Below are 18,703 nucleotides of genomic sequence, written 5' to 3'. Positions count from 1 at the left end.
GGGCAGCGGTGCTGTGTGTGTGTGTGTGTGTGTGTGTGTGTGTGTGTGTGTGTGTGTGTGTGGCTAGTGGAGACGGAGAAATAATATGTTTGATTTTTCATTAAGAGAAAGCTGGTATCCATACTGTTGCAAATGAGTATTGTATCGGTTTCAATTTTTTTGTATCGATACTTATCGAAGTATCGATACTTTTGACAACCCTACTGTATACAATGTTTTGCTCCAGGATACATATTGTGACTCTGCATGTCACAGTATATTTTGTTATGACACATTGTAACATGTCCTTCCGACAGAGAAAGTGAGGAAATGTGGAGAAGTGGTGACTAGCGGTGGCAGAAGAGTAGGTGATTTGTGGCAGGGCAGTTGTTAATGAGCAGTGTACAGATTGGAACAGTACTTGAAGAGTCTATGTCATGCAACATGGGGGTTCTTTTCTTACCAGACATTTTTGCTATTTTGCCGGACAAAAATAACTTTTTTTACGTGAACCGCCCCAAACACCAATCAAAGTGTCTGGTAGACAAGCCTAGAAGCCGCAGCTTGAATTGCCAGCAGTTGGCCAGTGGCTGGTGTTTATTTCGCTTCCCTCTGTTTCACTGTCTGATAACATTGTGCCTGCTTATGTGTGTACCCATGTGGTTGACAATTGAAAATGAAATTGACAGAAATGGAATGAAAATATTTCCTTTAAATTAGGCGGTGATGTGGTGAAATGTTGTTGAAGGGAGAGGCGATAAAGTAGAAATGAAAATATACGGGAGGTTTTCTGGAAATGGATTTCTTTTCAGTTTTCACCAGCTAAAGGGAGAGTTGAGACTGTTTTGTGCATGTGTGTCTGAAGTTTTTCCTCGCTGGAGGAATGGTTTTAACTCAAAGATAGAACTAATTGGGGTAATACTAGCTAGTTCACATACTGGGTTAGAAATACAGTTTGAGGTGTGTGTGTGTGTGTGTGTGTGTGTGTGTTAATGCTTCCTTTTTTCCTTTCCCTAGACTAATGGGTTCTTAATGTTCCTTTCTCTTTTTGTTCTGTCTCTTAACTCTCTCCCATGTTACTCTCAGTGTGATTTTTTTTTTTGTCCTAAGCTCTACAGCAAATGTCTTTCTATGGGGTTTAGGTGCAGTACATCTAAAATATGTTTACCTCCTCATATGACATCTTGTTTTCCTTCTCACAGAGGAACCACAGTGGCAGCAGCCACAGTAAAGGTCTGTGAATTCAAGCTGGTGCAGTCCTTCGCATAGCTACATATAAGATGGCAACTAAAATAAATCCTAGAATTGTCTCTCATTCATGGTGAAAAAATATGAGTTCATTTAACAGTACACAGGATCTGATGTAAATATCCCTTGTACTATTAACTTAGGGTGAGCGCGCACATTGAAAACCAACAGATGCAAACGCTCATTTTGTCCCTTGGCCATCACCTTGATTAACGGACATAACTAGAGAAATCCTGCTATTATTGTACACCACATTCTACTGTGAGCTGGTAATTTTGTTGTTATTATATTGTTACTGTTTTGTCTGTCTGTGTTACTTGTCATTGCCAATTTTTTCCGCAAATCAATTGCCGTTTTTTTTTACTGAATATGGAAACATGGTTTGGATGTCAGGAGAAAGAAGGGTGATAAAAGTGGGTATGTTGTTGGGATTATCAAGTGGGCACATCCCGTCACAAATGTTTTGTTAAATTAGACCCACAATGCTTTTATGAGGCTCTAGAGTAAATTCTGTTGTCCCACTTCCCTTTATACCCACTCTCGGCAATGATCAAACCTACACTCACACTACACACACGGCACTACACTGACAGAGCAGTGCAATAATGTCCAACCTAAACTCATATCTAGATGGATTTCCAAACCTAAGCCTCCAACTGGCTAAGTGGATGTGGCTATAAATCCATGACACCCAACTTCCACACGGTGTACTCTGGCTTGCTGTTCAGCCTCAGCTGCTAGCTCAGTTTATCTTAGCCTTTTCCTGTCATAAGCTTCGTATGGCACAGTGAGCTCTGCAAAGTAAATGGACTCCTGAATGTTGGACCACAGGTCACATCTTAGGCTGGCGCTAACTATCTCTGGCAGAACTTAAAGTCGCTGGGCTATGCCTGCTTGCCTTTCCAAATCGTGAGCTGCCCTAACTTGTGCCCAGTTCCCAAGAGATAATGACCATTTCTCGACCGGAAATGAATTTTTGGACAGATCCATAGTTACTTATAGGATTTAGAATTTGGAGGTCAATCCCTGCCTCTCCTGGTGTTGTGTCTGTCTGTCTGTCTCGGAGTATGTGACCTTCTGCATTGTTGCCTTCCCATTGTGTGTGTTTGTGTGTGTTTTTTTGTAATCTGTCAATCTCTCCCATGGAGTGAGTTTGTTTTGTGGAACTGTGACCAGTATTTAGCCCACTATCCTCCTCATCTCTCCCTCTGCTGCTCATGTCATTTTATTCCGCAGCTCCCCACTGGCTGGCTAACAAAAGAATATGGAAACGCCGCGGTTTTCATCTATTCTCTGTCCTTTCTGCTCTCTCAGTCATATTGATTTTTCATTGTGAGTGTGTGGGTATGTGTGCGTGTGTATGCTAACTGTTCTGTGCTGTGTCTGTCTGTAGGAAACCAGAAGATCTGTCCAGGGAGGTGATTCAGATCCAGCAGAGAGAAATTGCTCTGAAAGAGCAGAACTACACACTCACCAGCCGGTAACACACACACACACACACACGCAAAGTCCTTCTCTGCCTCAAGCCCTTTTCTCTCATTCTCTGTCTTTCTGTATGTCTCTCCCCCCCCATGTATCTAGCAGAGCGTATCTCTGAGAACTCCTTAATTGTCACAAAGTTAATTAAACTGGTCCTGATTCTGATAGCACTCTTGACAGTAACCACTGGTGTGTGAGTGTGTGTGCATGTGTGAGAGATTGTGAGTGAGCGAGAGGGAGAATCCACTAATTAGACTTGTCCTGTTTAGGAAGAGGTGATGTCTGGCGGGAGGGCTGTGCGCGTGCTCTACTACATCCATGCTGCAGCTCAGTCTAGCTAAGAAAGTGTTCATTAGCTAACGAGCTTCTCTATTCTGATGAGCGTATTGGGCTCATTATGAAATATTAGAAACGGCAGAATGGAAGAGGGATGGGTGTGGGAGGAGATGGAGAAGGGGTGGAGAAGGCAGTGCGGTTAGGGAGACTGGTAATACACCTCTGCTGTAATTATCGTCCTCCAGTATAATTATTGTCCTATTGATCAGGCCTGGCTCCAATGTTTGCTGCAAATAATTCAGATAGTGTCAGCTGCGCTGTCTGTTACTAAGTATTTTTATGCTAAATTGACTATCAAATTAGTCCCTCTGATTGTCTAAACTTTCACCACTCACTTATCAACCTATCTCCCTCTTTTCCTGCCCTCTCTTCCCCTTGTTATTAACCTAGACACACACCCTCACACACGCGCACTCACTTTCTTTCCACCTGTTCATTTATCCTCATTTGTCAGTGTGAGGAGTGTGGAGCGTTCTCAGTCTGAGCTCCATGGAGAGCTGTCCCAGCAGCGCAGCAAGGCTCTGGAGGAGCAGAAGAAGAGAGAGACGCAGGAGGCTCTTGTCCGTCGACTGCAGAAAAGAGTGCTGTTGCTAACCAAGGTACCCGCCCAAGGCCCAACACACACACACACACACACACACACACACACACACACACACACACACACACACACACACACAAGTTTGACGGTATTTATATCCCTACACCATGACCAGATGCCAGAATTTTACATTGAAATCACAGGAGACACAGCAGGCACTTTAATCTTAAGGCCAACTAAGAATTCTTAATCTCTCTCTTTCCCTCTCTCCCTCCGATTGGCCCAGGAGTGTCACATGGCATCAAGGGCTAGCTCTATCTGTCTCTCCTGCTTCCCCCTGCTCTGCAGCTCCTGACTAGGCCTCTCTGTGATATTGATTTTTCTCTCTGTGTGTAATTCCCTAGGTCAACATGCTCACTCTCTTAGTACACAAATCACAGACACACACACGCACACACCACCGTATATCTAAGGTGGGCTAAAGGCACACTATAAAGGCTTGGAAATATTACTTGGCCCAAGATTATTTTGGCAGAGAGTGCAATCATGCATTTGTACTTTATGCAGTATTCAGAGGAGTGAATAATGTTTATTATTCAACCCCAGTGTAGTATTTTAATAAAACTCCATTCCAATTGTTGCTGAACACTTGGCTTTTTCAATTTTATTTTAACCTTTATTTATCCAGGGATGGTTTGCTGAGCATATGTGTTGTCTTTCTGCTCAGCTCTGCTTTGCTTCATATTCACACAGTTATATTCACCGTCTTCTACTGTTGGACACTTAGTGGCATCACTAGAGATGAAGTGCCTTGCTCGGCTCCACCTCAACAGTAGTTGTTAAGGAAGTGAAGAGCAATTTCATTCACTTTCCCCACCCACATTTTCCCAGCCTGCCCAGGGATTTGAATCCCTGACCTCTTGGCTACAAGGCCACTTCTCTAATCTTTAGGCAGGCTACTGTTGACCCCCTCAGCTGTTTTTTGTGTGTGTCGCATGCTTCTGTGTGAGTAACTCGCTGACCCAATAGAGGCACAATCACATTATCTTCATGCGCTAGATAATGGAGTTGACATAAAAGCAATTTAAAAAAAAAAAGGAAAATAAAATGATGAAAACACTAATGATAGGCTAGTTTTATCTTTCTCTCCCCCCCTCGCTCTCCCTGTTTGTGTGTTTAAAATGAGGGTTGTTATCAGAGAAGAGCTTACAGATTTTTGATTTAGATTAAGTGAGTGAATTTCATTGCACTTTAATAGACAGTAAATAGCCAAAGGGCCTGCTGTTTTAGTATGGGCAACACACTCACACACATACACGCTCACTGACCTCTGAAGGTATTTGCGCTGTTTGTGTTTATTTGTGTTTAGTCTGTCTTCCTGTTCGTCTTCCTATTTTCTTCTCTCCAAGGTTCTCACACTGTGTATTAGGCAATTGTCTAATGTTGTGTGACAAATGGCTCTGCTCTGGTGCCAAAACAAATAAAGTTGAATTAAGGATGATTTCACATATAGTGTTTTTAAATGAACCCAACTCAGTCATCTTTAAATGGATTATGTTGTTTTTGATCAGGCTAATCACAGGCAGAATCTGATTAGGGTAATCATGGTTTGTTTTCAAATACTAGCCTATGAGCTAATTTGACAGGGCAATTGCAGCCCATTATTCATAGAATTTTACATTTAGGAATTACAAGGTGCTTCCCAGCCATTCTTGAAAGAAGGCACTATTGAGCATGCAACGTGTATTTCATGCAATTATTTAAACAGACGATATTTATTGCTAAAGTAACCTGACTTGAACTTAAATTTCATAAGCTTCCCCAAATGAGCCCCATTAATAGTAGAGTGCAGAGGTCTCAGTGTCCCTTAAAATTCAAGCTTGACCCTAACCAACCTGGCTGTTTCTTAAATATTCTTAACATGGTCATTAAAAGCCTCATTGCCAAAAAATACTACATGCTTTGCATTATAATGCAGAGAAGACCAGCAGAATGAAGTCTTTGCATTAACAAACAGGCTGTTGCCAGTTTTGGGATAGGATGGATAAAACAGATTAGATTGATCTCACGCATCATGTTACCTGCTACTATTTTTGTTATAAACTGAAATTTTGTACTTGATGACATTTTCAAGTTTGGTATGGATTGTTCATTATTTTACCTGGAATTCATTTTTATCATTGAGCCATGATTTATAATGTCATAAGCCATAAAATCAAAATGCCTTCCTTCAAGTTTCTTACAACCGAAAGTGTTGCCTATAAACGGATTACAGCAATGTCTATGCACATTTAAACAACCAAACAATGCTTGGTTTAGTTTATGTCCAGTTGGTGCAGAGTTTGTCTGACTGCAATGTGCTTTGCCTATCCTTTCTCTAAAAATATGGCCCAAACTGAGCCACCTTGAGTCAGTTAGGCATGAAAAGGGAGAACATAGCTTTGTGTTCACAAGGCAAATGAAGAGAATTCCTCAAAGGTAAACTGTTTTAGAGTCTGAGTTTATTAGTTTATGTGAAGTGTTCCCATGCAGACAAAAAATGCTGCCTAGTTATTCAAAGTTGAATGGCTGAAATGGACCCGGGCTAAAAAAACTAAAACAAACTTTAGAGGCATTTACAGGACCCAGTTATGCTGTTAGTCTGTGGTGTGTATAATATATATGTAGTAATAAATATGTGTGTAATATATATACCTTCGCTCTTTCTTTTGACACTTTAATTTTTAATTGGTGCTGTGGATAGTTGACTTCTCTTTCAGTTGATTTTTGGAACTATACCAAACTGTGTGTGTGTTTTTGTGTATTAGAAAGAGGAATACACACACACACACACACACACACACACACACACACACACACACACACACACACACACACACACACACACACGGTACAAGAGAGAAACGGAGAGCTGTTTGGAGAAGCCCTGTCAAACCGAGTGACACTTGTGAAGAGGTTGAAGTGAGGAGATTTGTATCCTCTGCTGCTCTAAGTGAAGCAACTGTTTGGTGTGTTGATTTGCTGGACAGAGAGTACAGTGTTGAGGACATGTCTTCCATTACATTATTATAGATGAGAAAGAATTCACTTGAGTACCAACCCAAGCTTAAATCATCACATCTCAGATAAGAGAGATGAGGCAGCTTAATACTTTATGCTTCATTTGCAGAGACATTTGTCTGTCATGACTCTTTGATTTAATTTGATTTATTCTTTATCTTTTGTCCACGAAGACATTTGTCTTTGATTTGATTATTACAAGAGGAGAAATGCAAATGAGCACGACCATAACCCTAAGCTTATCTTGTCACAGCCCGGATGAGAAAGACGTGGCCGCCTCATACTTTACTCTTCATTTACAAAGGCATTTGCCCGTCTTATTAACACACCAAACAATCATATAAAAGCAGACACAGACACATTATAAAAACATTAAAGGGCTTTGATATGCTCAATTTATTCACATACACATGCACAAAAACACCTTACTCAACCTTACATATTTGATAACCCAAGACTCTCAAATAACATGACTTTTCTTCCTGGCTACATGGAAATTTGTCAAAAATGCTCCACGATTTCCTCTTTGAAGGGTTATGCTAATGTGTGTGTGTGTGTTCTAGGAGCGTGATGGAATGCGTGCCATCCTAGAGTCATACGACAGTGAGCTGGCACCTACTGAGTATTCTCCCCAACTCAGCAAACGGCTCCGAGAGGCAGAGGACATATTGCAGAAGACACAGAGCCACCATGCAGAGATGGAGGTGGGTGTGCAGACACACACGCACACACATGCACACACACAATTACTTCAGACAAAGTATATGCATACTTATTCTTATTTTTCTACTTCTTCCGGACAAAAGTTTGGCACGCTACTCCTCCTTCACTTTTTACAGTACATAGACATGTGAGACATCAAAACATGCGGCTCATTGAGGAATGGTGTGGAAACCATAAGAGCTACAGTTCCCAAACTGGGTACATAGGTTCACAGTGTCCCCTTCTACGCTGGTCTAAAAAATTACACCAATTGACCTGATGGTGGCGCTATCAGAGGGCTAACAGCCCTCTTTACGTTTTGGTCCATAACTTTTGAACCGTTTAGAATCAAAATTCTTTTTTCCCTGGATTCCCTGGGTCCATACGCACCATATAACCATATAGGCCACGCCCATTTCCGCCTAACTAGATTTTCCGCCATTTTGAATTTTGTCCAAACAGTTTTTTCGCTACTATTCCTACAAATTTTGTCCAATCTTCACCAAATTTGGCACACAGCATGTCTAGACCTTCCTGCACAAACGATTTGTTTTTTGATATTCCGTACCGTTTGATGTTATGGGCTTCCAAAGTTTGATGACATGTTGTGGGCGGGGCCTATGATATAAAAATTGGTTTAACTCATGAACGCATTATGCTATCCCATCCCAATTTGGTACAGTTGTGCACGTGTCATGTCTCAGCCGAACTGTAAAATTTTGTGTCATTTTGCCAATAGGGAGCGCTACAGCGACCTATTAAGTTTTAAATGATCGTAACTCGGTGACCGTAAATGCTGGAAACACAATTCTTTTTTCCCTTGGATTGTCTTTGTTCCCTAGTAACCTAGCAACCACCTAGCGACACCCTAGCAACCACCTAGCATCACCCTAGCAACCACCTAGCAACACCCTAGCAACCACCTAGCAAAAGCCTAGCGATCAGCTAGAAACACCCTAGCGACCACTGGCGAAACCCTACCCGCGACTTAGCGGCACTCTAGCAAAGGCCAGTTCAAAGTGACTGTTGCTTGGACGGCAAGCACACTTTAAAATTTCGAGTGGAAAATAATTATTTTACCCCTACATTTTAGCAGAACCCATTGTTATTGTCTGGAGACTGTATGTGTGCATATGCTGTGTGGAAAGGCTTATTTGATGCATAAGACAATAAACTGTAACACAGGTCTAGAATCATGAATTAATAGCCCCCGAGATAAATGGGCACCAGGCATGTCTGCCTGCAGGAAGCAGAGCACTCATGGGTGAGCGACACTGGAGTGCAAGTCGGAGCAGCAATGTTTTAAAGTTTTATGTATGCGCTCCACGCATTAATTATTAATTAACTATTAATATATGGCTGCTCCTCTCCCCGCTCAACTCAGGCTCTGCTCACGTACTCTGTTGCTGTCAATATATCATTAGGATAAGGACAAAGTCATTTTTTATGATTTATATTTTATATCTATAATCTTTTTCTCCCTTTTTTCTGCCCTCTCACTCTTTTACAGGCTCAGCTGACCAAAGCACAGGAAGAGACGGGGGCCCTCAAACTGCAGCTGCAAACTGTTAGTATATACACACACACACACACACACACACACACACACACACACACACACACACACACACACACATGTTCTTGCTACTGTGTGCCATACCTGGGCTGGGACCATTTACTGCTAATCAGTTACTTACGCTCTTTCTCTCACACTCTGCGTCTCTGTCTTTCTGTCTCTCTTTCCCTGTCTGTCTCTCTCTCCCTTTCATGGCCTCTTGTTGCCGAGGAGACATCAACATAGCCACGGCAATGAGAATTGACGCGTGAAATCCACCTGTCTGGTAGAGCAGTAATTACTTATCCGTCCTGGGAAGAGAGGGAATCGGGATGAGTGGAGAGACAGATAGACGCTGTCAGAGAAGGAGGAAAACAGTGTGCAAATGGAAATGAAGGATAATTAGAGAGAGAAGGAGTGAGAGATCAGAGGGAAACTAACGGAGATATAGACAGACTAAAAACAACCAATAGGCAAAACAAAGAGTGGGACATTGTGGAATGGAAAATGAGAGTAATGGGGGATAAAGGATATATCTGTTTGTCTGTCTGGAGAAGATAGCAGTACACTGGAATAGAGTTCTCCAGATTTATCTGCAGCCACAATGTTTCTGCCAGGCGCCTGGCCAAAGGTGGTTTGATGCTGGTGCACCCAGCCCAATTTTCTTCTCTCTATCTTTCCCAGGTGGAGTTGGAACTGGAGTCTGTAAAGAAGCAGCAGGCCTCTGTTGCCGAGAGCAACTCTTTAGTGACCAAAGAAGAGGTCAGCACACTCAGGTACTGAGCACGCACACTGTTTATATACACCGAACACACACACACACGCAGTCTGTAACCAACCACTGCCAACTCTGATGGCTTGGACATGAAAGATTCACGCCTACGGCTAGCCTGGCTTTACCTCACCCAGGACTTACATGCCTCATCTGTGAGCAGAGCTATGCCCCTAGGATCGGCCTATTTAGTCAACAAAGGGCATGGTCATAATTCTACGTGATGGACAGTAATAAGTCAATAAGTGCATGTGCATGCATTCTTCAGGCAGAAGATTGAGGATTTGGAGGGAGAGCGACAGCGTCTGGAGGAGCAGAACAACATTCTGGAGATGAGACTGGAGAGACACAACCTCCAGGTCGGTAGCAAGACATCCCTCCAACTGTTTTGTGTGATGGATTGACTTGTCTGGCACAAAGGAACCAATTTAATAACCCCAAGGGCAGCAATGTAGCCCGTATGACACCACAGATTGATTCACACAAACGCTTCCCATATCTGACAGTTTTTCAAGCACAATTGGACCCAGGTGTGATTCCAGCAGTGTCCAATGGAAAGCTGTAGGACCTGTGGCTGATTTAAAGTCCCCCATTATTGGCTGAAGGGATTAGAATGGACAGAGCGATAGGGGAGGAGAGATGGAGCTGACAGAATTGTAGACCTCCTTCAGTGTCAGCTGGGAATGGAACTGTCTGAAATGAATCCTACTTGGTTGGGCAGCACACACACGCGCACACACACACCCACACACCCACACACACACAACCACGCACACATGCATGCACACACACAACCATCTAATCCGGCTACTTTCATCTTGCAAAGTTGCTTAACTAACTCCCTCACTTATACCTGATCCCTTCTCCTTTTTAAATTGCCTCTGTGTGTGTGTGTGTGTGTGTGTGTTTCATCTTAGTCAGGCCCTCTAACTCCCCTGACTCACGCTGTGCCAAACTGAGCCTACCAGGGCATTTTAATGAAATGTGTGTGGGTGTGCATGTTGGTTCCATTTAGCAGTGGGGTGTAAGGAATCCGTGGCTTTTCAAGCATGACCACCACATTTTAGGCAATTGACAATTTTTTATGTGTGTGTGTGCGGGTGTGCATGTGTGCAGGTTTCAAGGTTGCGCTGTGAGTGGATCAGGTCAGTTCTTAGGAGTAGACTTTTCTGACTCCTCCATGGTCTAATGCACACCAAGAGACTTCTGCATCGGACTGAGTGAACAGTTGAGTGACTGAATGGAGGACTATTTGAAAGGAGGCATGAATGGATGAACGTAGGCGTGAGTGATTTAGAGACCATTCTTACTGGTCCGATTGGGGCAGTGGTGGCCTAAAGGTTAGAGAAGTGAGCTTGTGACCGGAAGGTCGTCGGTTCAATCCCCTGGACCGGCAGGATAAATCTGGGTGGGGAAAGTGAAAAGCAGCGCTCGCCCCTCCCTCATTACCACCACTGAGGTGCCCTTGAGCAAGGCCCATAACCCCAACCGCTCCAGTGGAGCTGCTCAGTGGCCAGCAGATCGGACTGTGGTTGTACTGGTCAGCTTCCAGGTGTGAATGTGATCAGGGCATTCCTGAAAAAGAGACCATTGCTCTCAGTGAAACTCCCCCTGAATAAATAAAGGTGAAAAAAAAGAAAAAAAAAAGATTGTCAACCACTGAGATGACCAGAATAGGGGAACTTCCCTTCAATCGGAGGACACAGATTCAAGTGCCTGCAAGCATCTGGCCCACTGAAAACATTATTATTAGGTGGTGCTCTTGCGAAAATTCAAACTACATTCTTATTCATAGCGATTTAAAGCGTATATGTACATATGCTCAATTTGCTTGACATATGCTCAGTTTTGCAAAGCTCACAGCACAAAAGACTATTAAATACATGCATTAGATTTAACCTGTATCATGCAATCAAAAAGGCACATGTAATAGCAGAATTGTATTGTTTTGAGGCCAATTACTCAATTTCTGCACACTGCTAAAAAATATTATTCAGCCATTTTGATTGTAAATAATAGTGATGCTTATTGATCCCAGTAAGAGAATTCTCCTTTTGCTTGCCTCCCTCCTGGGAAGTCGGAGTGCAGAGTCAGCTTTAGAACAGCGCCCTTAGAGATAAGAAAGTCTTAAGTTTTACCATCTAAGACAACTCCTTTCCTCCTCGCCCTTAGGAGGGAAGAGGTCTAAATATTTCACTTAATTGGAGAGGTAATGAAGAATAAAGACTGTCAGGACATCAGAGAAGTGTGTGGAGGGCAAATGCCAGCTGATGCAGAGGTGTTGTTGTATGCCTCTGTACCGCTGGCCTGGTCCTGCAGCTTGGAGTAGGTTGTGTGTAGGATGAAGCTGGGAGGGCTGACGGGACAGATAACGAAACCCAAACCAACTCATGGTCCCGGGAGAAGAGAAAACCTTAGTAACTCATGTTCTAACAGGAAGAATGGGGCTGATGCTTGCTCTAACGTTGCAGCTGGTAGGGATTCAGCATCTTGCTCAAGGACACTTCAGCAGTGCGGATGCTTGCCAACATGGGAGCTTGAAACTTCCTCCAATCTATGGGTGGTTTCTATCACCACTAGGCCAGCATGACTCCCAAAACCACCTACAACACACGTATTGAACAAAGAAGATAAAAACAGTGACACTATTCATTCCTGCTGACATTTCAAAGGACCAATACATTGATATTTTTACATTTATTTGAAGTTTTTTAAATTTCTTAAAGTAGTAATCTGAGATGTCCGTGTTGTTTTTAAATTTTGTTTTTCCTTGGATGTTTCATGACCTGGGTATTGGTTGAGTCACTATTGTGTTTTATCAACCGGTGATAGAGAGTAGCAAAATGAACATTTATTCATATGAAAATGTTACAAATGATTGTTGTAAAGGTTAAAACAACAGTGATGGGGTGGATTGGCTGTTTTATGGTGTTGGAGGTTTAATTAGGTTATTTCGTTATTTTTTTGCTCCAAATCCGTCTGACACCACAAGCTGTCAAGGCTGTTTCCAAGAGCCTGCAGTCTCATCCAGTCATATTATTGAGAACACAACCTCATTTGCATACAGGCTTTCAGAGCCAATCAAGGACTGTTCTGCTTCCCCCACGTGTGTTCTCTCTATCCTATGCTATTTAGCCCTTCAATGGCTTGGGCCCTGTGCTCCTTCTGGCGAGAAATCATATTCATAAGCACATGGGAAAAAAGAAAACCTGGATCATTATGCCTTCCACAAGTACATGATGGCTATTTTGAATGGAGCTGATGACTAGTAGCAGTTCCTAATTAACCCACACCTCACTGACGACTTTCCTATCCTTTTCTTGTTTGTGTGATTTTCTTCTCTTCTCATGTTTTTTCCCTTGCACAACAAAACATTATAGTGATAATGGTGGACTTAACAGAGCCGCCATACTTTGTTTCTTTTTCTCTTGCTGTCATGCCAGTGTCTAGACAGAGATAATTGTCGCCATTGCAAGCAGTTGCATCAACAGTGCCTCTCTGATGTGTATGTGCTCACATGGGCATGCCCAAACGTACAATATTTAGCTTCAGCAACATTTAGTTTAGACATAATTACCAGATAGAAAGAGTCCTAGTACTAGGCGAAGAGGTTATTGAGATCTTGGCCTGACTAATGCGTGCCTCAAGCGCGGATCAGGGTTTTTCCTGGCTTAAAATAGGTCTTTAGTGCCCCTGTGTGAGGGCCAGATGATGTCATATGCAAATTAGTGGCATCAGCTGTACCAATTTAAGGGTGCCTTCAAATGTCATCAAGGTGAATCTAAAACTTTTAAAGACCTTTTTTCAAAAAACAGAATTAAATACAAGATCAATTTCACCACTGAAATTAATGTGAAAATTATAAAAACCCCTTCGTTGTGTCAGAGAACGGGTCTGCATGACGAGGCTGATTTCTCACTAGAAAAACAAAGCCAATTTTTAGACTTAAGGCTGTATTTAACAGTATTCAAGGAGTTTTTGAGGCCTTGAATATAGATAGGGTTGTAAAATTCTGGCAACTTTGGGACATTTGGGAAATTTTGAGGCAATTAGCAGTAAATTTGGGAATCTATGGAAACTTAGAAAAATTACATATATTGTTGATTTTATTTGGGACATTTAGAAATATTTTTCTTTAATTTCATTGTATACTCATATTTCACTATGAGACACTATTGGATTGGACAAAATGGTGTTCAGGACAAAAAATATTTTAAAGAAGAATCTCAACAAACTGTTAAAGCAATTTCCCAACTTTATAAATTTTTTTTTCAATAACAAAACCACTAGAATCACATAAATGAGAATCATTTCTGTGACAAAGAGGCCCAGCTTTCTCCCCTCCAACAGGGTAATAAAGTAAGACACATAAGAAGTAAACTTTTTGGCCAGCATTCTTCCTATTTACCACCCTCTGATAAGGCAACATACTGGTGAAGTACATCTTCTGAGTCAGTGGTTCTCAATCCTGGTCCTCGAGTACTACAGCCTTACTGGTTTTCTATCCTTCCAGCTAGTTAATTACATTCACCTGGTGTAATCAAGGGGTTAATGATGGCTGTTTCTCAATATGCGTTCTTGTGTCGCATTTTACATAATATCAAACTGCTGAAACACAAAACAAAGGAAAGAAAGGACAGAGGACGGCAAAATATGGCAGCAGACGATGCATCAGATGGTGACTTGACCGATGAGAACGAATGGAAAGCCCCAATATTCATTGCGAGAACGACGCATCACATTGAATCAGTGTTATAGTCTACAGTACAGAGCTGGTTTTAATAGGTGGGAAAATGAACAACTGTGTGTCTTTATTGATTGCGCGCAATGTGAAGCACACGGTCCATCTCAAACTGTAAGGAAACATCTCTGTACTTACTTTCATGAGAAGCTCGTTCTCTCCAAGACCACTTCGGAAGAATTTTCTCCACAAGGTCACAAGCATCGACTTGGTGTTCTTGGATTTGATAGTCAGCTGAGACCTGGGACACCAGGAGAATGTAATCAGCTAAAGGTAGGTAGAGTAGAAAACCGGCAGGGCTGTGGTACTTGAGGACCACTGCTCTGAGTCTCTTAATTTTGTTGTATTTAACCATATGAGCCAGTGAAGGTAGAGTGAATTATCACTACCCTATTATTTGTGAGTCTGTTGCCTACCTTGGTATGGGTGTTCCCAAAGAGAAACCAGTTGGGCTCAGATGCTTCCGATGATGGTGGGATCTAAAAAAATAGCAGGACAATGGGGGAAAGATCTCAGAACTAGTCAGTCCTTTCCACCAGGTTGATGGTGTGTTGTGGTTGGAAAAATCCCACATGGCATGAGCCTTCCACATACCATCCTTGGTTGTGAATTTGGACATACACCCTCGAACCTTCCCCTCATCAATATGAAGGTGGTGTGCAAAGGCTGTTAGTATGCTACAGGCTGGGGTTCTGTCTTCACCAGATGAGATACAGTTGTGCTCATAAGTTTACATACCCTGGCAGAATTTGTGATTTTTTGGCCATTTTTCAGAGAATATGAATGATAACACAAAAACTTTTTTTTCACTCATGGTTAGTGGTTGGGTGAAGCCATTTATTGTCAAACAACTGTGTTTACTCTTTTTAAATCATAATGACAACAGAAACTACCCAAATGACCTTGATCAAAAGTTTACATACCCCAGTTCTTAATACCGTGTATTGCCCCCTTTAACATCAATGACAGCTTGAAGTCTTTTGTGGTAGTTGTGGATGAGGCTCTTTATTTTCTCAGATGGTAAAGCTGCCCATTCTTCTTGGCAAAAAGCCTCCAGTTCCTGTAAATTCTTGGGCTGTCTTGCATGAACTGCACGTTTGAGATTTCCCCAGAGTGGCTCAATGATATTGAGGTCAGGAGACTGAGATGGCCACTCCAGAACCTTCACTTTATTCTGCTGTAGCCAATGACAGGTCGACTTGGCCTTGTGTTTTGGATCGTTGTCATGTTGGAACGTCCAAGTACGTCCCATGCCCAGCTTCCGGGCTGATGAGTACAAATTTTCCTCCAGTATTTTCTGATAACATGCTGCATTCATCTTGCCATCAATTCTGACCAAGTTTCCTGTGCCTTTGTAGCTCACACATCCCCAAAACATCAGCGATCCACCTCCGTGTTTCACAGTAGGAATGGTGTACCTTTCATCATAGGCCTTGTTGACTCCTCTCCAAATGTAACGTTTATGGTTGTGGCCAAAAAGTTCAATTTTGGTCTCATCACTCCACATGACTTTGTTCCAGAAGTTTTGAGGCTTGTCTCTGTGCTGTTTGGCGTATTGTAAGCGGGATGCTTTGTGGCATTTGCGTAGTAATGGCTTTCTTCTGGCGACTCGACCATGCAGCCCATTTTTCTTCAAGTGCCTCCTTATTGTGCATCTTGAAACAGCCACACCACCTTTTTTCAGAGAGTCCTGTATTTCAGCTGAAGTTATTTGTGGGTTTTTCTTTGCATCCCAAACAATTTTCCTGGCAGTTGTGGCTGAAATTTTTGTTGGTCTACCTGACCGTGGTTTGGTTTCAACAGAATCCCTCATTTTCCACTTCTTAATTAGAGTTTGAACACTGCTGATTGGCATTCTCAATTCCTTGGATATCTTTTTATATCCCTTTCCTGTTTTATACAGTTCAATTACCTTTTCCCGCAGATCCTTTGACAATTCTTTTGCTTTCCCCATGACTCAGAATCCAGAAACGTCAGTGCAGCACTGGATGAAAGATGCAAGGGTCTGTCAGGAGCCCAGAAACTCACTGACCTTTTATACACACACACTAATTACAAGCAAACAGATCACAGGTGAGGATGGTTACCTTTAGTAGCCATTCAAACCCGTTTGTGTCAACTTGTGTGCATGTTATCAGGCCAAAATCTCCAGGGTATGTAAACTTTTGATCAGGGTCATTTGGGTAGTTTCTGTTGTCATTATGATTTAAAAAGAGTAAACACAGTTGTTTGACAATAAATGGCTTCACCCAACCACTAACCATGAGTGAAAAAAAAGTTTTTGTGTTATCATTCATATTCTCTGAAAAATGGCCAAAAAATCACAAATTCTGCCAGGGTATGTAAACTTATGAGCACAACTGTATATGCCTCACTCAGTACTTTTTGTGTCTAGCATGTAGGTAGCTGCATGAATTGGCTAGATGCAAAAGCCGTGATGTTTCTGAATGAAACTGCCTTCTCTGCTTTGAGCAGTAGAGATGATGACAACGCAGCACTGCTCGTATCCTGTAAATCAGTGAAAAGCCTCCAGTTAGACAAGCGTGCCTCATCCCCCTCAACCTGCTCAGTGTAAGATGAAATTGGGGAGAGTAATGTCAGGCTGCTCAGTATTTGTTCAACATACCTACCATGGTATCAAGTTAGTTTGGACAGCTGTAGAGAAGCGCAATTTAGATAATATACAAGGTGTTTTTTCGTCTTATTTCAAAATTCCTTAAATTCCCAAAATGGACATTTACCAAGTAAAAGTTTACAAAAATTAATAGGAATATCACCTAATCTTTTTCCCTATGTGAGAGTTGCTGTGTTTAGCCAAGCAAGCAGCACAATGGGAAGTCCTGCCTACACAACCAATGAGGAGACTGTCCTGCTTTTTCTTCTGCCTAACAAATTACAGTTGTGTTATTAACGCATGCCCTCTGCTTGTAAGATGGTTGAATTACAGCAAAAGTCAAACGATTTGAAGTGATGTTTTTTCACTTTGACACTAAAGGAAAAGGCTTTGGCAGCCGCCAAAAATTCCCTATGCAGGAAAAATCCTGCAGCTGTACCACTCACCCAGATCAGTCCATGGTCAGTTTTCATCATAACCAATCCAGAACACAAAAAGCCCTGGTAGTATTTCTGCTTGTTGCGATTGTCTATCGGTTACGCTCACAGATACCAAGAACCAAATATAGTGCAGTGCTGTTTGACATTGCTGAAAGGATATTTATGCATGAATAACATTACCAAATTATATGGGAGGATACAGTTTTTGCATAGATATATTTCATGTCTTAAAAATGTAATTCTGTGCCCACTCCAACACACGTGCACACAATTTGTAAAGAGGAGAGGCTAAAATAGTCGATATCAAGAAATGTGCTCAAATCGGTCCTTGAATATGTGACTCATTAGTTTGCCTCTACAGCCTCTCTTCTCTCTCTCCATTCAGTCTCACTTTATCTCAGTCGGTGTGTGTTTTATGGGAAAAGTTAAGAGTGAGTATGTTTTCTTTTTTATGATGGCACCCCTGACTCTCACACTCATACACACTCACTTACCATTAGTGTGTCACCTATTCCATCAGTGACTCATGTGTCCCCTGTGGTCTGTGCTGTGTTGAGTATATAAGTGGATGTTTCAGAGCGATTTGTTCAGCTGTGTTAAAAACAGACATTGTTCCCCAGATTTAGATGCTCCCTCTCTCTCGTTTCTGTCTCTCTTGTGCTCTTGCTGTCTCTCGCTCGCTCTCTTGCTCTCTCTCTCTCTCTTGCTCTCTGTTTTATAACAGACTCTGCTCTCTGGTTTTAGATGTGTTGTTATTGTTGCTCCATGAATAAGAGATATGTAGCCTAAGGCACTTAGAATGGCACTCCACCTTGCTGCACTGTAAATTCTGTGTGGAAGAGTGGCCTGTATATATGCATGTAAACACACACACACACACACACACACACACACACACACACACACACACACACACACACACACACACACACACACACACACACACACACACAAAATAGGCCAACTAGACATACTGTAATATTAAGCAGTTGGCTTACGACCACTTTGTAACTCAAGTAACTCAACATTTTCTGTTGCTGCAGCAATTAACTAAATTACAATTTATAAACACATAGTGCTCTCTGTCTCTTCTCATATACACAGACACGCACAATTCGAAAGGCATATAGAGAGAAAGAAAATTATTCCATTCTGTAGATTAATGTTTTCCTATGTGTGAGAGTCTTAAGGTTCCAGGCTATTTATTTCAGTGGATCATGCTTATTCACTTGATTA

General features: G+C 42.0%; 1 protein-coding gene across 2 annotated transcripts in view; it reads left to right on the top strand.

Moving 5' to 3' along the window:
• mad1l1 (mitotic arrest deficient 1 like 1) overlaps positions 1-18,703 on the top strand; it is a 50,000-nt gene that overhangs the window by 6,283 nt on the left and 25,014 nt on the right. For both annotated transcript variants that reach the window (XM_071523000.1, XM_071523008.1), the window contains exons 10-15: positions 2,621-2,707; positions 3,497-3,641; positions 7,207-7,347; positions 8,856-8,912; positions 9,585-9,676; positions 9,941-10,031. In XM_071523000.1, coding sequence (XP_071379101.1) covers positions 2,621-2,707; positions 3,497-3,641; positions 7,207-7,347; positions 8,856-8,912; positions 9,585-9,676; positions 9,941-10,031 — 613 coding nt within the window. The remainder of the gene's footprint in view (positions 1-2,620; positions 2,708-3,496; positions 3,642-7,206; positions 7,348-8,855; positions 8,913-9,584; positions 9,677-9,940; positions 10,032-18,703) is intronic.

The sequence above is a fragment of the Centroberyx affinis genome, unplaced genomic scaffold (genome assembly GCF_046629955.1).
Source record: "Centroberyx affinis isolate AG114_WGS23_722 - 3 ecotype Tasmania unplaced genomic scaffold, CSIRO-AGI_Caff_v1 ptg000100l_1, whole genome shotgun sequence".
Classification (NCBI taxonomy): domain Eukaryota; kingdom Metazoa; phylum Chordata; class Actinopteri; order Beryciformes; family Berycidae; genus Centroberyx; species Centroberyx affinis.
The sequence above is the reverse complement of the archived record's forward strand: the minus strand, read 5'-3'. Positions and strand labels throughout refer to the sequence as shown.